Source organism: Aspergillus brunneoviolaceus (genome assembly GCF_003184695.1).
Source record: "Aspergillus brunneoviolaceus CBS 621.78 unplaced genomic scaffold BO95scaffold_48, whole genome shotgun sequence".
NCBI lineage: Eukaryota > Fungi > Ascomycota > Eurotiomycetes > Eurotiales > Aspergillaceae > Aspergillus > Aspergillus brunneoviolaceus.
This window is the reverse complement of record NW_020290778.1, coordinates 18-18,160: the sequence shown is the minus strand read 5'-3', so window position 1 is coordinate 18,160 and position 18,143 is coordinate 18. Positions and strand designations below refer to the sequence as shown.

The 18,143-nt window shown below is 51.9% G+C and overlaps 5 protein-coding genes across 5 annotated transcripts; 3 read left to right on the top strand and 2 right to left on the bottom strand.

Moving 5' to 3' along the window:
* Window positions 1–1,806: 1,806 nt before the first annotated feature.
* On the bottom strand, window positions 1,807–2,872 carry BO95DRAFT_500073 (metallophosphatase domain-containing protein; the record flags this gene model as incomplete). Its single annotated transcript, XM_025590964.1, has 1 exon — window positions 1,807–2,872. The coding sequence occupies exon 1, from the start codon at window positions 2,851–2,853 to the stop codon at window positions 1,807–1,809; it is 1,047 nt and encodes a 348-aa protein (XP_025440507.1). The 5' UTR covers window positions 2,854–2,872.
* Window positions 2,873–4,271: 1,399 nt separating this feature from the next.
* On the bottom strand, window positions 4,272–8,306 carry hmg1 (HMG-CoA reductase). Its single transcript, XM_025580927.1, has 4 exons — window positions 7,637–8,306; window positions 7,208–7,573; window positions 4,832–7,152; window positions 4,272–4,782 (listed from the first exon to the last, which is right to left on the bottom strand). Exons 1-4 carry the CDS (start codon window positions 7,976–7,978, stop codon window positions 4,443–4,445), a joined length of 3,369 nt encoding a protein of 1,122 aa, XP_025440506.1. The 5' UTR covers window positions 7,979–8,306; the 3' UTR covers window positions 4,272–4,442.
* Window positions 8,307–9,570: 1,264 nt separating this feature from the next.
* Window positions 9,571–10,021, top strand: BO95DRAFT_188681 (uncharacterized protein). Its single transcript, XM_025580926.1, has 2 exons — window positions 9,571–9,750; window positions 9,807–10,021. The coding sequence occupies exons 1-2, from the start codon at window positions 9,622–9,624 to the stop codon at window positions 9,912–9,914; spliced, it is 237 nt and encodes a 78-aa protein (XP_025440505.1). The 5' UTR covers window positions 9,571–9,621; the 3' UTR covers window positions 9,915–10,021.
* A 2,360-nt stretch (window positions 10,022–12,381) lies between these two features.
* Window positions 12,382–13,754, top strand: BO95DRAFT_188644 (uncharacterized protein). Its single transcript, XM_025580925.1, has one exon. The coding sequence runs from the start codon at window positions 12,562–12,564 to the stop codon at window positions 13,615–13,617; it is 1,056 nt and encodes a 351-aa protein (XP_025440504.1). The 5' UTR covers window positions 12,382–12,561; the 3' UTR covers window positions 13,618–13,754.
* A 1,980-nt stretch (window positions 13,755–15,734) lies between these two features.
* Window positions 15,735–17,339, top strand: BO95DRAFT_454528 (adaptor protein NBP2; the record flags this gene model as incomplete). The annotated part of the gene is made up of 3 exons (XM_025588267.1): window positions 15,735–16,852; window positions 16,880–17,075; window positions 17,295–17,339. 3 exons carry the CDS (start codon window positions 15,735–15,737, stop codon window positions 17,337–17,339), a joined length of 1,359 nt encoding a protein of 452 aa, XP_025440503.1.
* Window positions 17,340–18,143: the final 804 nt, after the last annotated feature.

Below are 18,143 nucleotides of genomic sequence, written 5' to 3'. Positions count from 1 at the left end.
AAAAAAAAAAAAAACTGACCAGCCCCCAGCATGCGCTTCACTCCAAGCCCCCAAGGGGGGGAAGGGGAGGGAGCACAAGCACCACTTCTGCAACCGGCTCTCCACCCGCCCATCCATCCATCTGGTCGAGACTTTTCGCTGCTAAGTTAGTTCAGGAGGTAACTTAGTTACGACTAACTTTCGTTGTTGGCCTCTGCCGAGATTGCGAGTCCCGCGCACGTTCGAATTCGTTTGGGGTCCAGAACCCAGAACCCAGACCCCAGAGCCCGATGCCCCTTCAGAGCTTGGATCGGCTTATCCTAGGCCTGTGTTTTTCTTTTTCCTGTCTGTCTTCTTTGTGGTCGTATGGGTAAGGATGGCAAAACCTGTTCATGCGACGAAGAAAAAAAGAAAAAGAAGACAGTGGATTTTACTCCGTAGTCTATGGTCGTTAGGTTTGAGCTATTGCTTGGGATCTTGGATTGCGATTGGTGTACTGTTTCTGAGTGATTATTGCTCACTACGGTAAGTACCTAGGCTTGAAGGTTAGCCTACGGTACTTAAATTTGTCTCTTTCCACCCCCCCCCCCCCCTAAGCTTAGGGCGTAGGCAGCATCTCAGGGGGCGGCCGCCAATTCGTACCGTGGAGACACACCACAGTCTATGTATAACCGGTGGGCTCAGAAGGCTAGAAGGTTCTACCTTCAACTACCTTCCGTGCAGTATAGCATTGCAAACGGTAGGCAACAAGAACGTATACTCCATCTCGTCGGACTCGATATCCACTCTCCTTGATGTATCCCAAGATGGTCTCCATCAGTCTTCGGCCGTCAGCTGCCGACTCGGGAGCCATGGGCTTTCCGGACGGCAAACAAACGTCAACCCGGTTTTCAGGCCCCGAGCCACGAGACCACCAACTATGTCCCATGCAACAACTTGTCGGTATAAATGGACATTATGGAAAGAGGAGGAACCCCGAAGCTGGGAAATCAACTCCGGAGTATAAGCCAGCAGTTGACCAACGCTGTCCGGAGCAAATGGCTTCTCAGAAGACTGGCTGGTCATTGGTCAACGTCTTGGACGTAGATGTGGTAAACTAAGGTACACAATAATACGTGCAGCCGCCAATTTTACAGCAGCCCCTTCCCATATCTCATCTTTCGTGAGTCTCTAAATCACCTTGTTTTGATTATATCTGAATCGTGGCATAGTCCCCCAAGATAGGCGACGGAAGTGTATGTTTTTCTTTCCACACTCTTGTCAAATTGTGGCACGATATGATTATTGATGAAAAATGAGTTCTGCAGACCATAGCAACCTATTCTTGGTAGAAGAATCGTAGTCTATAAATTGAATTGTAGAGTCAATGCTGCAACAAGTATCCTGCTGGTCGTGATGAAATCCTATATTCAAAGATGGATCTCTCATATGGGGATGGAACGCCCCTGCACGCAGCTCGCATGCGAGCGATATCCGCTTGTTGATTCCATCCATATATCATGTATTGTGTACTTGTAGCCCACAAAACAGGGTAAACAGCCATGTTTCCCACCCTCGACGACAAATGATGAAGATGAAAACAAAAGGCTCCGGCCCTCGCTCACAAGGACGTGGTCTAAGATAATCTCAAGTGGCCATGAAAAATGCCCTTGCTGTGGTTTGACAAAGAATTTTTGGGGGGGAGGGACGAGACGAATGCCGAGGTGTCTTTCCAAAGTTTGCCATATTGAGTACAGTACACTACAGTCCAGTACTCAGGCCAGGCCCAGTTACTGTCTCTTCCAGTTCAGGTCTCGTTCCTTTGGTCCTCGGACGCCTTCGCTGTCCTCAACCATGCGGCACCGCACGCGGCAGCTCAAGATCCACCCTCCAAAGCGGATGCACCGGAACCTCAGCGCTACAACCCTGCACCGCGGCATTCACGAACAGCGTCTGCTCCCTAGGTCTCAACGGGGCTGGGTCCTCCGAGCAGTGGCTCGTTGCCATGACCGCTGGGGCCGCCGCCGCCTCCTCCTGCTTCCCCAGCTCCACCAGCCGGGCAAGCTTACTGATGACGGTCGATCGGCCGTAGTCGATGGCCGTGAAATGCGATGGCTCGTTCTGGGTGCCCAACCCATCAGGATCCTGATCTCGAGGACTATTGCGGGTGTCTTGCCAGTGCGCGAGCATGGCCCCCCACCCTTCGTGAATATGTCCAAAGCAATGCATCCGGGGTCTGGCGCGGGCGATGGCCTTGAACAGATCGGAGCAGCCGGCTCGTCGTCCGCGTGAATGCGTATCCCTACTAGTATAATCCATGATGCCTCGCGGTGGGCCGTGAGTGACGACCACATCGATCTGATTGCTGCGGCCGTCGAACTGGAAATCGTGACCCGTGTCCGGGTGGTACTGGAAGCCCCAGTCGCCACCGAGCGAGGGGGTGTCCGGGCTGGCGTAGACGGTGAGCCGCGCGCCGTTGGCCAGGGTGAAGACGTGGATGCCTTCGTCTAGCAGGACAATCCCGCTGCGTTGCTGGAGGTCGTCGGTGAAGAGCTTGGTTCGGACTTCTTCATAGTCCCCGTAGACTTGCCGCACGAGGCGGCGGTCGTATTCGCTGTGGTCGAGACCGCTGGCTTTGACCTTCTGTTGGAAGGTCGGGGTGTCCAGGGTGAAGTCGTGGTTGCCGGGGATGACCAGCTTGAGGGGCGCGTCCAGTTTCTGGAGGTGCTGGATCGTGGTGCGGAACTCGGTCAGATAGGAGCTGTCGGTCAGGTCGCCGCAGTGGATCACTACGTCGGCGTGGTGCTGGGAACACTCTCCAGGGAGCTCGTGGCCGTGGGTGTCGGAGAGGATGAGGAAACGGGTTTTGATATCGGATGGGATGGAGGTTTCCATGTTGGGTGTGAAGGATGGTTCTAGAACTTGATGATTTCAGAACAGTTCTAGAGGTGATAGGAGGAAAAGGATGAAGAATGAAAACGAAGACGAAGAATGAAGAATGATTGAAGAGGATGTGAAAGAAGATCTGGAGTCACAAAAGTAGTATGCCCTAATCATGTTGCAATATACGGATCTCTATTCCAACACTACACCACAATTGCGTACTACGGTAGATGTGTGGGCAGTCAATCATGCTGATCCATATGATATGTCTAACAATAATAAATAGAATACTTCTAGAAGAATATTCTATAAGTATAATCTGTACAAAGGAGAGAAAGTCCCCGCCGTCCTTCTATCTCGAGCTCTTATTGCCCAGCAATCGAAGAATCCCAGCGAACTCACTGGAGTATATTGTGAGCGAGGCTGGGGAGGGTCTGGGACGGACTCGATCGGTCGATCAGAGTGAGCGTGTTGAAATATCATACAATGATATATGATATTCTCATAAAATATTGTTGTCTCTAGCAAACTGACAGCCACGCTACAGAACCGCGAGGTTGTTTTTGATGGACGGTTGTAGACGCCTTCCTAAAGCACTGTCCTGTCCACTGCTCTTTCCTCCGTATTGCAATTGGCTGCACTGTTCCTGTTCCTGTATACAGAGACACTGTAACTGCATCGAATCCTAGCTGCTCCTACCTCGAGAGCAGTCTGCCATTTCCCGCTCAAGCAAGCTACCCCAGGAAGCTGTCAGCAGGATACGAACCATTGTGAAGGGGAAAGCAGAGAACAATGTAAAATGCTGCTTTAGATGTCTTGTGTATTGCTGGAAATTAAGTCACATGGTCCTATACATGTTGTGTGGGGCATGCGAGAAAATAGCTAAGTCGAGGATATCCAAAGTAGGATTGAGGTAACTTTGTAGACTTCTCGTGGAACCCAGATTCGGAAGCCTCACAAAGTGCCCGGCCGGTGTCCATTCCACACGAATGCGTTGTATCTAGTACAGCGGCAGTGGCAAGTCAGCCGAAGAAACTACTACTAGCGCGCGCCTCGACTCATCCTTTACCTTAACATGTGCGACTTAGGGCTATGAGCATGCTGGCAATGAAATCTGACGATAACAAATTTCATCACATGCATTGAACCTCCCCAGTTATGTACGTAGGAAAAGAAAAACAGGTGACATTCCATCATCATATTGTAACTACAGTCAGGTAGCTGTATAGGTTGTGCAATACAGGCGAATGAACTCATCATTCGCTTTTCTTCTTCTCCGTCTATCAACAGCCCTGTCTTCACAACCAGGTAAACTCCTCCCCTCAATTAGAAATAAACCGACATGAAATGTGCAGAATGCCCGGATAAACTACCAGTGCGTATGCAGGAAGTAAATGTACAGTCGTAGAAAAGCCCGTCGGCGGAAGGGGGAAATGGCCAGAATTATCCCAACTAAATCATGGGCCAGATAGCCAGAACGGTTCGTATGCAGAAGAAGACGGGCGAGCAAATGTCTCTGAGGAGCGCGGGGGAAAAGATTCTGCTCAGTGGCAGAAGGATTGGGGGACATGCATTCATAAGGCAACCGAGCGCATCGGACTTCACTTCGACGAGGTCATAGTGAGGCCTCGAGTAGCACCAACGGCGGCAGAAACAGGAGTGGCCGAGCGGGTCGGGGCAGCGCTACGGTTGTGCGCCATGTGCGCCCGGACAAGGTGGCCGGCAGCCAGGGCAGAGCACAAGCTCAGCTCACCAGCAAGCACAGCCGCGCCGACAATACGCGCCAGCTGGCGGGCGTTGTCGCCGGGGTTGGTCGGGTGGGAGCCACGCACGCCGAGGAGATCCAGCATGGCGGACTGTCCCTCGAGGATTGTGCCACCGCCAATAGTTCCGACTTCGATGGAAGGCATCGACACAGCGATTTGAAGGTTGCCGTTGAAACTACAGTAGATTAGCATAATGTAGTAAATCTTTGAGGGTGTCCACTCACTTTCTCATGGTAGTGATACAGCTGCTGCTTTCCACGTTTTGGGCGGGATCTTGACCAGTAGCAAGGAAAATCGCAGTAACAATATTGGATGCGTGGGCGTTGAAGCCGCCAATACTTCCAGCCATGGCACTTCCGATCAAGTTCTTGCTGGTGTTCAGCTCAACGAGGGCATTGACATCACTCTTCAACACACTCCGGACAACATCGCCAGGAATGATAGCCTCGGCCACAATCGATTTGCCACGGCCGTCAATCCAGTTGATAGCAGCCGCCTTCTTGTCCGTACAGAAGTTACCCGAAACAGAGATCGTAGCCATGTCGTCAAAGCCACACTCAGTAGCCATGACATTGAGTGCCTTTTCGACACCCTTCGAGATCATGTTCATACCCATGGCATCACCTGTCGTTGTCTTGAATCGGATGTACAGATAAGTACCAGCGAGGGCAGTCTTCATGTGCTGCAGTCTGGCGAAGCGGCTAGTGGAGTTGAAAGCTGTAGTCATAACGCGCTGGCCCTCCTCTGAATCCAACCAAACCTTGGCGGCTGCGGCTCGTGCAAGGGTAGGGAAACCGACACAAGGACCACGGGTCATACCGTCACCAGTCAGTACAGTCACTGCACCACCACCAGCGTTGATAGCCTTAGCACCTCGACTGGTACTAGCCACCAAGACACCTTCGGTGGTCGCCATAGGAATGAAATAGTTTTGACCATCAATGAGCATAGGACCAGCAACACCGAGAGGCAAAGGCAGATAACCGATGACGTTCTCGCAACAAGCTCCATGAACCAGAGTGTAGTTGTAATCCTTGTAGGGGAGCTTGGAGGCCTCCAAGGAGCCACTGAATTCAGACGTGGTAGCAGTCCTGGCCACGACAGATCGACGGATCTTGACTGCGCGAGTGAAAGCGTCACGGCGGCTCATAAGATCTTCATTTTCCATGGTCTTCTCCAAAGCGTAACCGGGGATCTTGCCCTTCAGGGAGAGATCCACGAGCTCCTCATCCGATAGGAAGGCAGCTCTCTTCTCCTTCAGGAAAAGCTCGCATTCTTCAGCGCTCCTCGTGGGACCATCCTGGTTGTTCAGGTCGATCTTGGGGTATACCTTGGGCTTCGGGGCTTCCATCTTGGGTGCAGCTTCGGGCTCCTTGATGCTCCATCTGGCCGCGTTGAAGAGATAGCCATTCAGAATGATACTCAAAGTCAAGGCAGCGATAATCCACTTGCTGATGACCGGGTCCTCAATGCTCTTCAGAAGGCTTTCGATCACACGCCCACCGACAGCATCGAGGAACTGATCGGTGTACTCAATCTCAAATCCTGCGCTCTCTCCAAGCGCAGCATAGTGGACAGAGGGATACTCCAATTTGTACTTGATGGGAGGGATAACCGTGACGACAGTCTCCTGCATTTGGCTCTTGGCGGCGACATAGATGGAGTCAAGACCATTCTCAGCGACCTTGAAAGGGTCAATGGGGGTAGGAGCCAAAACATTGGAAACGCGCGACAGAAGGGGGATGCTAGCGGAATCCCGGAAAGGAATAGCCGTCAAATTCACCACATTGATCAAGATGAAACCGCCAACCATCAGAATCTTGAAGAGACGGACGTTGCTGGACTTGAACTTCTTGCCAAAGATGCTGGTCTCGCTGTTGCCATTGTACTCCGATCCAGCTCTCGGCCAGTCATTGTTGGAAGCCACGTTCTCGGCAACACGCTGAGTAATCCCATCTTCCTCGAGAGCCTTGCGGAGCGCAACATGGCGTCTAATACGGGTGATTTCGAGTTTGATGCAGAGAATCGTAGTGTAGAAGGTGAACAACAAGAGGCAGTCGAAAAACAGGATCCAAGCAGCAAGGAAGCAGAACTGCCTTAGGCCACCCTGGACACCAGAAGCTGCACCAGCAGCAAGAATGGCAATCTCAATGCAATAATCGCGAACAATTTCGAAACCCTGCTCTTTGATAGCAGTCTGGATAGAGTCCTGGATGGATCTGGGGTTGTTGCCAGCCCGGGCGCCTTGCTTCCTATCCACGGAAGCGCTCAGGACAGCTCGAGTGAGGATGATCGACTTCTCAAATCCAATGGTCACCACCAGGAATGGAAGGCCCTCAGACAGCAGGAGCATGTTGATAGGGACCCCAAGCTTTGTGGTTACCAAAAGTCCGAACAAGAAGGCAAAAGCACCAGAGAAAAGAACGGTGGTAGCCAACCAGAAGTTCGATCCCAGACGGCGCATGGAGAAGAAAAGGGAAACAAAGCTGAGGTGCATAGAAAGGTATCCCAAGGTCATAATGACGATGTCAATGGTCTCAGCGTGCTACAGACAATTAGCAATCAAGTCATTAGGCTGGTTACATTTTGTGGGAAAATACCTTGATCAGATCAACGAATGAGTTCCATGCGTCTGCGAACCACAGCTTGAGGGCTCCAGTCGAGCCATAAGCCGGGCCACGAGCTGCCCTCATGATCCATTTCTTCTGCTCTCCTTCTCCCGCGCCAGCTGAAGGTTCGGGGATCTCTTGCACGGCCTTCAGGAAATCGGAGACCTGCTCGAAAGGAAGAGTGAACACGAGAGACGAGTCATGGGAGAAAGGCGAGAACAGGTTGGGCGTATGAGGAACCCGCTGGGCAGATGTATTCGCAGGAATGGGGACCTCGTCGACTAGAGGGGCGGTCGACACTGACTTAGATACCGAGTCGGGAAAGATAAATGTAGCAAGTGCCATGTGCTGAGCGGACTATCGGAACGAAAGGATCAGTGCATGAACAAACACAGATAGATCGATCAAGCAGATGCTCACCTCAGAGTCTTGGATGGTCGGAGCATCCTCAACTTGCCACTTCCACGAGGTACTCTCTCCCAGGCGCAAATTCCTACTGCCTCTGAGAAGAGTGTCCACATCGACCTGGCCGGGTACATTGCGCGGGTTCTTGAACGAGTCAAAAAGGCTCCCCTCCAGCAGACCAACATAGGTGGTGCTGGCCAGAAGGGCAATTACAACGATGGTGTGAATCGGGTGAAGGCAGGCACGGCGGGAGATAAACTGTAGACCGCTGGTAACTTGACGCTTGAGCCATCCGGGCTCAGCATCGCGATCTTCCTCTGCCGTACGCGACTTGCGAGGAATCAACGTCGAAGCCATGATTGCTTATGGAAGTTGGACAATTGAGTCCAAAGGAGCGGTGTGGACCGAGTGTCAAAGGAGAAGTTAGTCGAGTCGGGAGGGCGATGGTCCACGCGTTGAGATTCCGCCAAAGAGTGCCCCCGAACGTATCGCACTAGTTCACGCGAACGATGATCTGAATTTTTAGATCTGAACAAGCACCTCCCCAAAAGTCAATGGCATGGGATTGAGGAGCGAGAGTGGCCGTTGCTTATCGGGTCTAAAAACAAAGAAAAGAGCAATGCGATGAGCTTTGCGATCGGTGGGGGGGCAAGTAAGGGCGGACGAGGGGGTCGGAGTGGCTTTACCTGACAGCAAAACGTCCAAAGTCCAACCTCTGCGTTGGGCTGATATAAGATCCCAAGCAACTGGATTCTTGAGGTTTTTTTCTTACCCCTTCTGGGACTTCCTGACTCGCTCACGGGCCCCTGAAAGAAGCAAGGGTGGAAGTACTCCCACTAGGCAGCCACAGAGGCGGTGGGATTAAGTAAATCCGCGAGTTTCGCCGCTGAACCAAGCCACAGGTTCGGCCAACAAAGACAGCCAATCGATGGCACTGCGGGAATACGGACCGCAGCAGTGCCGAGGTGGCTCAAAAGTACACTGGTCGCGTTGGGATACAACCGACAGTTCACTTATCGGGCTACTACCACAAGATCAATGGATCTAGTAGTAGGTGATATAGTGAATATAGAAGGTGTAGAAGGAGAGGAAGAGGAAGGATAAAAGGAAAATGAGCGGAGAGAAGTGAGAAGTGAGGAAGGGGAGAGAGAGAGCGGAGGGGGGGGGGGGGGGGCAACCCAGCATAAAGAAGAATTGGGAACAATAGCGACTACCGGGACAAGTTCCAATGGAGATAACCTAATCGGGATTAGTACAAATTGATAGTGGTTTTTTCGGTTTCCCTTTTTCCACTTTTTCTTTTTTTTCTCCTCCCTTTTTTTCCTTCTTTTCCTTTACGAGATTAACTTACTCCGTACTTAACTTACTTCTAGTTTAGTCTGTGGTGGTCACATACTCCGCTTATCGGGAGGAAGCCGCAACAATTAATCCCAACGTGGAGGATGCACAAATGATGCCAGCTGCAAGTCTGTAAAGTAGGATTGGTTAGCGTTGTTCTGAGATCAGCATTCTACAGATTCTGCAGCCGCTTGCAGACTAACCTTGCATGTTCAATGTTGGATGGTGTATCTGCAGTGTGCATGTACAGTACATAATACATGGATAGTATGTGAGTGTGAGCGAGCCTTTGCCCAATCTCACCGAAGGGACAGAAGGCTTCCAAACCTCAGTGATCAGAAAACAGTCTAATAAGCAAACTAAGATACGGAGCGCTGTACAGTAACCTACCCTACTCCGTACTTACAGCCACTTTTTTTCTCCTCCAAGAGAACCCGAGCCCGAAGGAAAGGGTATCCATGTGGCCCAGCTCCCGTTAAGTTATACGGTTATAGACCCGTCATTGGATCTCTGCTCAACTCTAAGAGCCACTTCTCTACTGGTCGGCAGATCAGACAAGGCATTCATGATTCAGCACTCGTAAGGTAGTAAAGACGGCAGTTCTCTCGTGAAATCCAAACACTTCAGCCAAACAGCGACATGCGGGCCAAATAGCGACCCGCATGTCAGGCCAACCTCTTTTTCTAGATCTCGGCTTGCTGCGCTCTGCCGCAGCTGGTCAAGCGGTCGGAATGTATGAGATTGGGGAGAGCGTTTTTGGTGTCCGAGTGAAGCTGAACACCTCCAAACACATCGGTATCACAAACGTCATCAGAGAAATACGGATTGTGGTACTGGTTGGTGATACCTACTAACCATGGACCACATTTGGTCTGATCATGATGACTTCAAGGAAGTCCAGCAGCAAAGCACCCTGGCCACCACCACCACCACCACCAGCAGATCATCTCTCTGATTGTCCATGCCAGCAGCGTACAGCACCGCATGCACTCATTCCCCCGATCCAGTTGGCTGAAATGGTGGCAAGGGCAATCCTGGTTCCAGCAGAGAGCAATCACACACAATCCAGTCTAAATTAGTCGTAATATTATTATTCAATGCGTTAGGTAATTTCCAAGCTCCCTCCCCCCTCCATCCCCATTCCGCCCTTTGGTGGTTAATTGGCATCCCGCTTTCGAAAGCCGTAGGAGACCAAAACCCCTCCATCTGATAAAAAATTCCAAGACTGCATCCGTAGCCCGATATTCCCTCAGTCTGCCGGGGTGGAGATCGAATGGTGGAAACCGAGACCGTCGGGGGCCACTGAAGGGCTGCGATTCATCGGAGATAACACAGCCTACCCACCCTTTTTCATCTAATCAATCTCTTCATCTCTTCTGGCGAAGAGAGGGGGGGAAGGGATCCCCATCTGTCTCACATACGGTTACTTTGGGTTTAGGCCTGACCTAAATTTCTCTGTGCGCTTCGGTGAAATCGTGGCAGACAGACAGAAAAAAAAGTCCTGTCAAAAACGTTGTTGTATGCTGACCATCAGAACGTCTTGCTAACCCGAGCAAGGTTGATCCCCCCCAGGCAACAGAGAAAAAATAAGAAGAAAACAAAAACTCCCCGGTAGATAGTCCGGAAATCGGCAGGGAAAAAAACCAGTTCAGCTGCGGGTCTGGCACTCTTGACACGTAACGAGCTTGGACCCGGATGAGATCACGCAACAAGTCGCTACGTACTTGGGTATTTTCTCAGGGCAGTATGGTAATTTGAGCTGTTGATCTAATGTCATGACATGAGTGACTTTCATGTCGGTCTCGCAAGTCGCAATGTTGGATGTACATACGGTTAATGCGTGTTCGGGGGTCGGGTTTTCCCCTGAGGACCGATAATCAATTGATGGGTACTCACTACCTTAGTTGGGCGATGGAACCACGGCGACGCTGTGGTCTTGTTTGATCCAGAGACGAGACGAAGGTGAAGTGGGGAGGGGGGGGGGGTCATTTCCAATGCCAAGCAAGAACATTGTGAGGTCGGTGAGTTGGTGACTTAGTCGACCCGAGTTATCTCAGCCCCTTGACCAGACAGGTAGATTTTTCAGAAGTCTGTCAATGAATCGTGTCACGTCCAGTAGGTATAGTACTGTATGTACGGAGTACTAGAGTACACTTCTATAGCTATAACTTCGGTAGTGAAACTAAGTACGGAGTAGTTAACTTGGATCATTGGGCGGGCGGGAGGATCTAGAAGGGGTTTGTTGTCAGTTCCATACATGAGCCGCAGTGCTGGAACCTTTTTTTATTTGCATCTTGCATTTCACAGTCATAGATAGTACTCTCAGTTTTCGCAGGAACTGTTCTTCAGCGAAAATAATCAAGATTCATGCACAAAGCTCACAGAATATCCCAGTCATGCCCGCCCGGGTAAGTTTCTGCTTTTCAGATCGACTGTTCCCAGCCGTCCGGGAATCTGCTAGGGCTGGCGAGGGCGGGACGCGGCCATGTTTCAACACTCACTCCTCAGGCGCCTAAAACATAAACATGCAACACCTGGCTGGGTAAATGTCTGCCCGGCTGGTTGCTGAATACCAATGCGCGCCGTCAAGCTAGACAGCTTTGCTCATGGATATGGGGGGTACATCGCTAAGCTACCCCAAATAAACACCAACAGCCCCTAGGTGCTCGAGTGTGCCGCGGATGGGGCAGGATCAAAGGACTGCTGCGTCGTCTGCAACTCTGCAACAACGGGTCCATCCGTGAGGGCGAATGTCTGTCAGTAAGAGATTATATTCCGGCCCAGGTTAGGCGCCGTTGCTAATTTCAGACCTCACTTAGTGTCGCAAATCCCATCAAGACCTGACCGGTCTGATCGTCTTCTTCTTCATGCCCTTTGCCCCCCCCCCCCTTCCGCGCTAGACTTTGAAGACGCGACGAATCATGGCTGTCGTCTTTCTCCGGATCACCTAGGGCCACAAAAAGCTTGGTAGCGCTTCCAAGGGGATCGATTGGTCCTGCGATGCTCATCAAGGATCTATTCCAGTCATGATCATGTTATTGCATTGTCCCGGAGCGCCTACAGAAACGAGCCTCTCATGACTGACGCAGCCTGGCCGAGTTTCCTCATTCTCTTTTTGTTTCAAACAACTGGATAATATTGGACAACTGCTTTGACTCCTAATTTCTTTTGGGAAGTGAATTTGATCATAAGGCCCCGGAGGGCGACAATATCTGGAACGGGCACTCTCCTTCAATGTCATTATTAACACCCAATGACTCCCGTTTCCTTTGTGTTTGTTTTATTGTACACTGTGATTCTCCGCTAGATAGCCATTGTCCATCGCGGTCAGTTAATTGTCTTTGAGTGGAACACTCCAGCGAACTAGACGACAAGAGAAGATACATAAGGCCCTTCTTGTCACAATGAGGCTATAAATTATGTATGAATCACCCCTGCCTTCTACAAACCACCATTGCCATCCACTGACCACACGCAGAAACCAACCACCAAGTTTTCTTGATAGACAACCCCGCTGGCCGGTGTCTCAACTTGCTATTCCTCACAAGAACAACGATTTGACGAAGCGTTCAGAAATCACCACAGTTTGAAAAGACGCAAACATGCTCTTCATCCGTGGCACGGGATTGGGGGGGCTACTGCTCGCCCTGGGCTTGTCGACTGCGAACGCACACTCCTGGGTGGAACAACTGACGGTCATCGCGCCAAATGGAACCTTCGTCGGAGCAACTGGCTACCCCCGCGGCAATGTCCAGCGGACCGCCTCTGGCTTCAGCGATACCGATATGACGTATCTCATCCCTCCCAACGGCCGGGCCAATCAAAGCGAGATCCTTCCCACCGACAAGATGTGCAAGGACAGCCAGCAGTTGTACCGACAGACCGAAGGTAACCCCCGACTGCAGGCCAGCGCGGGCGCGGCCATCGCTCTTCGTTTCCAGGAAAACGGCCATGTGACCCTCCCCGGGACGCAGCCGGGAAAGCCCCCGAATCGGGGCACGGTATACGTGTACGGAACCACCGAGCCCAAGGCAGACGAGAAGCTCCTGGACGTTCACCGCGTCTGGAATCGCGACGGCACGGGAGGCGACCGACGAGGCGTGCTTCTGTCGGAGCAGAACTTCGATGACGGCCGGTGCTACCAGATCAACTCCGGGAATATCTCCGAGCATCGCCAGGCCGAGTTTCCTCACGTGGCCGACCAGACCATGGGCGCCGATCTGTGGTGTCAGCAGGATATCGCGCTACCCGCGAATGCGCCGTCCGGCAAGCCGTATACCCTGTATTGGGTTTGGGACTGGCCGACTGCGCCTGGTGTGACGGACACGCTGCCCAACGGCAAGCAGGAGATCTATACCACCTGCATCGACGTGGATGTTGTGGACAATGTTGCGACGCATACGCACGTCAAGGCTGGAACTGCAGATTATGTGGACGACCAACCTTTGGATAAGGCCTCGATCCCATCGCAATTTGCTGAGATCATGGGTTCTCACCCGGCCGTGGGTGGTGAATCCAGCCAGCCTGTGCCATCGCCATCCTCGACAGCGCCAGCCTCCGCATCGTCCCAGCCAGCCTGCGCACCGTCCGAGCCAGCCTCCAAAACCACCTTCTTGACGATCTATAAGACCGTTTATCCAAGCAGTACACCAGTTTGAGTGTGCTGTTCTTGACTTCGGGGCACAAGTATGCTCTCCCTTGCATATTCCGGGAGGAGAGAGCGATCGAGAGTCGAGCATGAAACGCCCTGTCCTGAAGGTCATGGCAGATCAGACAATTGTGACCTGTTGGGGGCCATTCTTTCTTTATTGTTCCTGCTGCTCGGCTGGCTGAGCAGTACGAGCACGATCGCTTGATGTTATTTTAGTTTCCTTGATTTGATCAATAGACATTTTAACCTTTAAAAATTTTGGTCTCTTTGAAAATTTCCTTCTAAGTAAGATTGTACAAGAATGTAGTGTTATTGTAGGTATTGAGCCTGGCGTAGCGCAGCACCATCAGGCTGGAAGGTTTCAAGATGTAGCCAGAGGGGGAAGGAGAACCGCCAAGAATTCCCGCTGGCATACGCTGGCATACCGCTAGAACTTGGCCTTTGCTGTAGGGGGGGCGTTGTGTTGAATGTGCTGGCTGTGCATGGTTGTAGCAATGGCGTGGTGGTTGTGGTATGTAGGTAGGCAGGTACCGTATGTACGGTGACTGAAAGAAGGAGGGAGGAAGCAAGGATGAAACCTGAGGCAGTGTATCCCAAACAGGGATCGCCTGAGGCATCGTTGACTGAAACACACTAAGCCACGCGTGGATTGTCACGTGCTTCCCGGCGAGTCTTCACTCTTCATTATTCTCTCCGGATTGACTTGTCATGAATGATCGATCCCAGATCAACCGCGCGGCAATGTTGCGATAAGACAGATTGAGTGGCTTGTCTGCATGAAGAGTTCTCTTTTTGAAACGTGTTTCCGTGTTTCGATTCTCAAGAAAGCAGAGGGCGGAAAAAGACCCGTGAGTCTCCCTCCCTACATTTCTTACCCCCCCCCCCCCCCCTCCCCCCTCCTCCTCCCCGGAACTGCGCCTCGGTGATCCTTAACGCATCGATTAACTAAAACTACACACTAGGCAAGGTAATCTCCGACGCTGGCCTCTGCCTGCCCTTCTTCGCCCTCACTCGCTCCACCATCCTTTTAAGTTAGTTGGTTCTTTCTTATCCTTTTGTCTGTCAGTCTCAGTCTGTGTGTTTCTGCTTTCTGCTCTTTGCTTTCTGCCTTCTTGTCCTGCAGGTGGTGTCATCTACAAGCGCCCACTTTTCCCCTCCTCCTCATTCTCCTCTCTCCTCTCCTCTCTTTCCCTCCCCTCCTTCCCCCCCCCCCCCCCCCCCCCCCCCCCCCCCCCCCCCCCCCCCCCCCCCCCCCCCCCCCCCCCGGTTCTCGCCTAGAATTCTTTGGTTTTCCCCTCCAGCGTCCCATGGGCTTTAGTAATCGCTGTCTCTAAAAGTGGCGTTTTTCCTCCCTGCCCTCGTTGCTAAATTTAGCATCCCCAGTTCTACCCTCCCTCGACCATCCAATCCACTCGACTGTCAAGCGCGGGACACCGAGACACCAAGCCCGGTCGAAAAAGCTTCCTGCCACTCTGCTTCATTACAACCTCCCCAAACCTGGGCGCCTGTCCACATTTTCTTGTCTCGTTTCAGTCGTCTGGCCTGGACAATCTCTTCGCTGCCGTGACCAATAAATTTCCTATCGCTTATGTGAGACAGAGGGGAGCAGTCTGGATTGTGAAGATCGCTGTGGTATTCTGCGATTGATAGCCGCGCCTTGCCTGCCCTGCGCCGCCGACTCTCACTGGACCTTCCAGTAACCCGATTGATACCACCTCGCCTCTCTGGCGCCTAGGACCCCATCGTTCGTCGCTTGCTCAGCTCCGTGGTTTCGAATTAGGACAATCCTGCTCGGCGCAGCCTCCTCCACCAACTCGATTGCATCGTGCTTACACGCAAGGAGTTCCTGCCCTCCCACCAATTCGGTCCGCACGCTTCTCTCCCGGTTCTTTGCCTGGTCGAGTCAACATCAAGAGACGTTCTTCGAACGCAGGCTGGTAGTTGAACTTCAGTGGGCGGGCGATCGCGATGCAAAGCTAGGGCGAACCAGTCTTTTGAGCCTCCCCTTCATTTCCTCCCTGGGTTATAACATCCGACTTGACATCACTTCACACGACATTCTCGACACGCAATCACAATTCTCGCGCGCCGAACCGTCTCCACAAAGACCAGCATTCAATAGCCATGGCTTCTGCGGCATCATCCCCTCAGCCGCAGCAGGCGGCGTCTTCTGCGAACCTCACGGTCTTGCCTCCGATAGTTACGGATGCTTCAGCTAAGCGGCCGGGCCGTCAACGCTCTTCCTCATACGCCCGTGAGCGCCTCTCAACACATTCGAATGTCTCGCTTGCTTCACACAACCGGTCGCGACCCGGGTCACATGTCTTTCCCATTTTCCATTCCAGCCTGTCATATGCTTTGGTGCGCGATTTTGCATACCCACCGATACATCCCCTCCACTATGGTCCGCTGCCTCCTCGTGCATCCATAGCATCCACCCCGGCCAGTGAGCCACGACGCCTGTCTGACCCTCCGGCTCCGTGGGATAGCTCGCGTGGTCAGTGGTCTATGGGCCCCTGGAGCACTGATCACAGTTACGGGCATCAGCAGCTGCCTGCCATGTCCTTTGGCGATGGTCCGCCCTACAGCGAAGACGAAGACCTGCACAGCCCAGTCTTCTCCACACCCCATCACCGAAAGAACAAGTCCACTGACACCGATTCTAATGGGCGCAAGAGCCGGAAGTTCAATCGTGCACATGGAAGTGTATATTATGAGAATGATGCCGAACGGGGCACGCTCGTCAGCATGAATCCGGATGGTAGCGAGACTTACTATGTGAATGACGACGACCACGATGATATGGACGATGGCCCCGGGGGCGAGTATGTCACCTATCCAGCTAACGAAAGCCGGTATTCCCGAGCGGGCGATTACGGTAATGACCAGTCCTATGGACACGAGGGTGACTTCGAATCCGAGGATGATTATGAAACACATCGGTATTCGCGAGATTTTCAGTTTGCGGTGGGATGCCCAGATGAAGAGATGCACGGCAAGGCGGTTGCGCTCTTTGACTTCACACGCGAGCACGAGAATGAGCTGCCTCTGACCGAGGGGCAGGTGATCTTTGTTTCATACCGGCACGGTCAGGGCTGGCTGGTAGCGGAGGATCCCCGGACCGGCGAGAGTGGACTGGTTCCTGAGGAGTTCGTCCGGCTGCTCCGTGATATCGAAGGTGGGTTGACGTCGTTGAACGGCGAGCCCGATCCGGAAGATGAAGACGAGGGTCATCAGCATACGTACCATGACCCGGGCTCGAATCGAAGCTCTCATCAACAGACGATACCATCTGCCACGAACGAGCAACAGGCACAGCAACAAGACTCTCCGAAAGCAACTCGTGAAGCCGCCATGAACGGAGAGAAAGGAGAAGAAGGTGCTCCCAAGTCGTCGTCGCTTAGCGGTGGCAACGCCGATTCGAACCTGTCACATCTGAGCGCATCAGAAAAGCAGGGTATTGACGTCCCGACCGAGAAGAACAGTCACATTCAGGCTTGTTAAAATTTAATTCCCCCACTGTATATGTCCCCCCCACCGGTTCCCTACCTGCCCTGTCTACGTACCTGACCAAGGTACGGTATTAAGAGAAACGGCCTCCCACAAATTCCCCCCCCCCCCCCAAGACCCCTTTCTGACATTTCCCTCCATCCCAGCCCCAGTCAAACCTGGCTATGCCTTGAGAGACCGGCGAACAAAAGACAAAGAAAGGAAGCTGGTCATCCATAATTGCATCCTGCATATTTGTTTCCCAATCTTTTTACTTATTGACACCCCATATCATCGCTATATTATTGTTCTTCGTTCCCCGGCTGGAACTTTGTGATCTCAAATATATTTTTTTTCTCTTTTCTCTTACACTCATCATCGCTTAGCAACACTTCCCACACGCAAAGCATACGGTACAATTCATACACGGGTATTATGATATCAGTTCTTCTTTCTCTGCTTTCTTTTTCGACTACCCTGGTGTTTAAGTTTCCAGTTTGTTTCGCAGTAAAGTTCTTCTTTAGCGTGGGAGGACATCCGTCATACTTTGTTTTGTGTCTCTATTTTGATTCTGTCCACGGACAATTGTAGTGTTATATCTCTCACCAATGATGAACACGGTGTGTTGCGTGTGAGTGCATGAACCGGCATTATCGAGGCTTTGGTTCTCCCTTTTGTATATTCTATTCTCAAATAGAAAATGGACAGATGACCAGTCTAAGAGTCATATCTATTCATTCTCACGTCCCACTGGAGAAGGGAGGGGTAGATGTATTACATATGTAGCATAGAACGCCGCGGTCTATCTATCTCTTCGTCTGATCTTCTTCTGTATCTGTCCCTGGCCCGGCCATCAAGTTGAGCAAAATTCACGGGCTTGACTCGGGACTATATCTAGCCCCCCCACCCCGCACAAGCAGGAAGGTAGCTGTCTGTATTTACATAGACGGCATGGATGAGAACCCCTTAATTCTACGGCACAACACTCACAAAGCTTGGAAGTCTACAACATCTACACAACAAGACTCAATTTGAAAGCTAGCC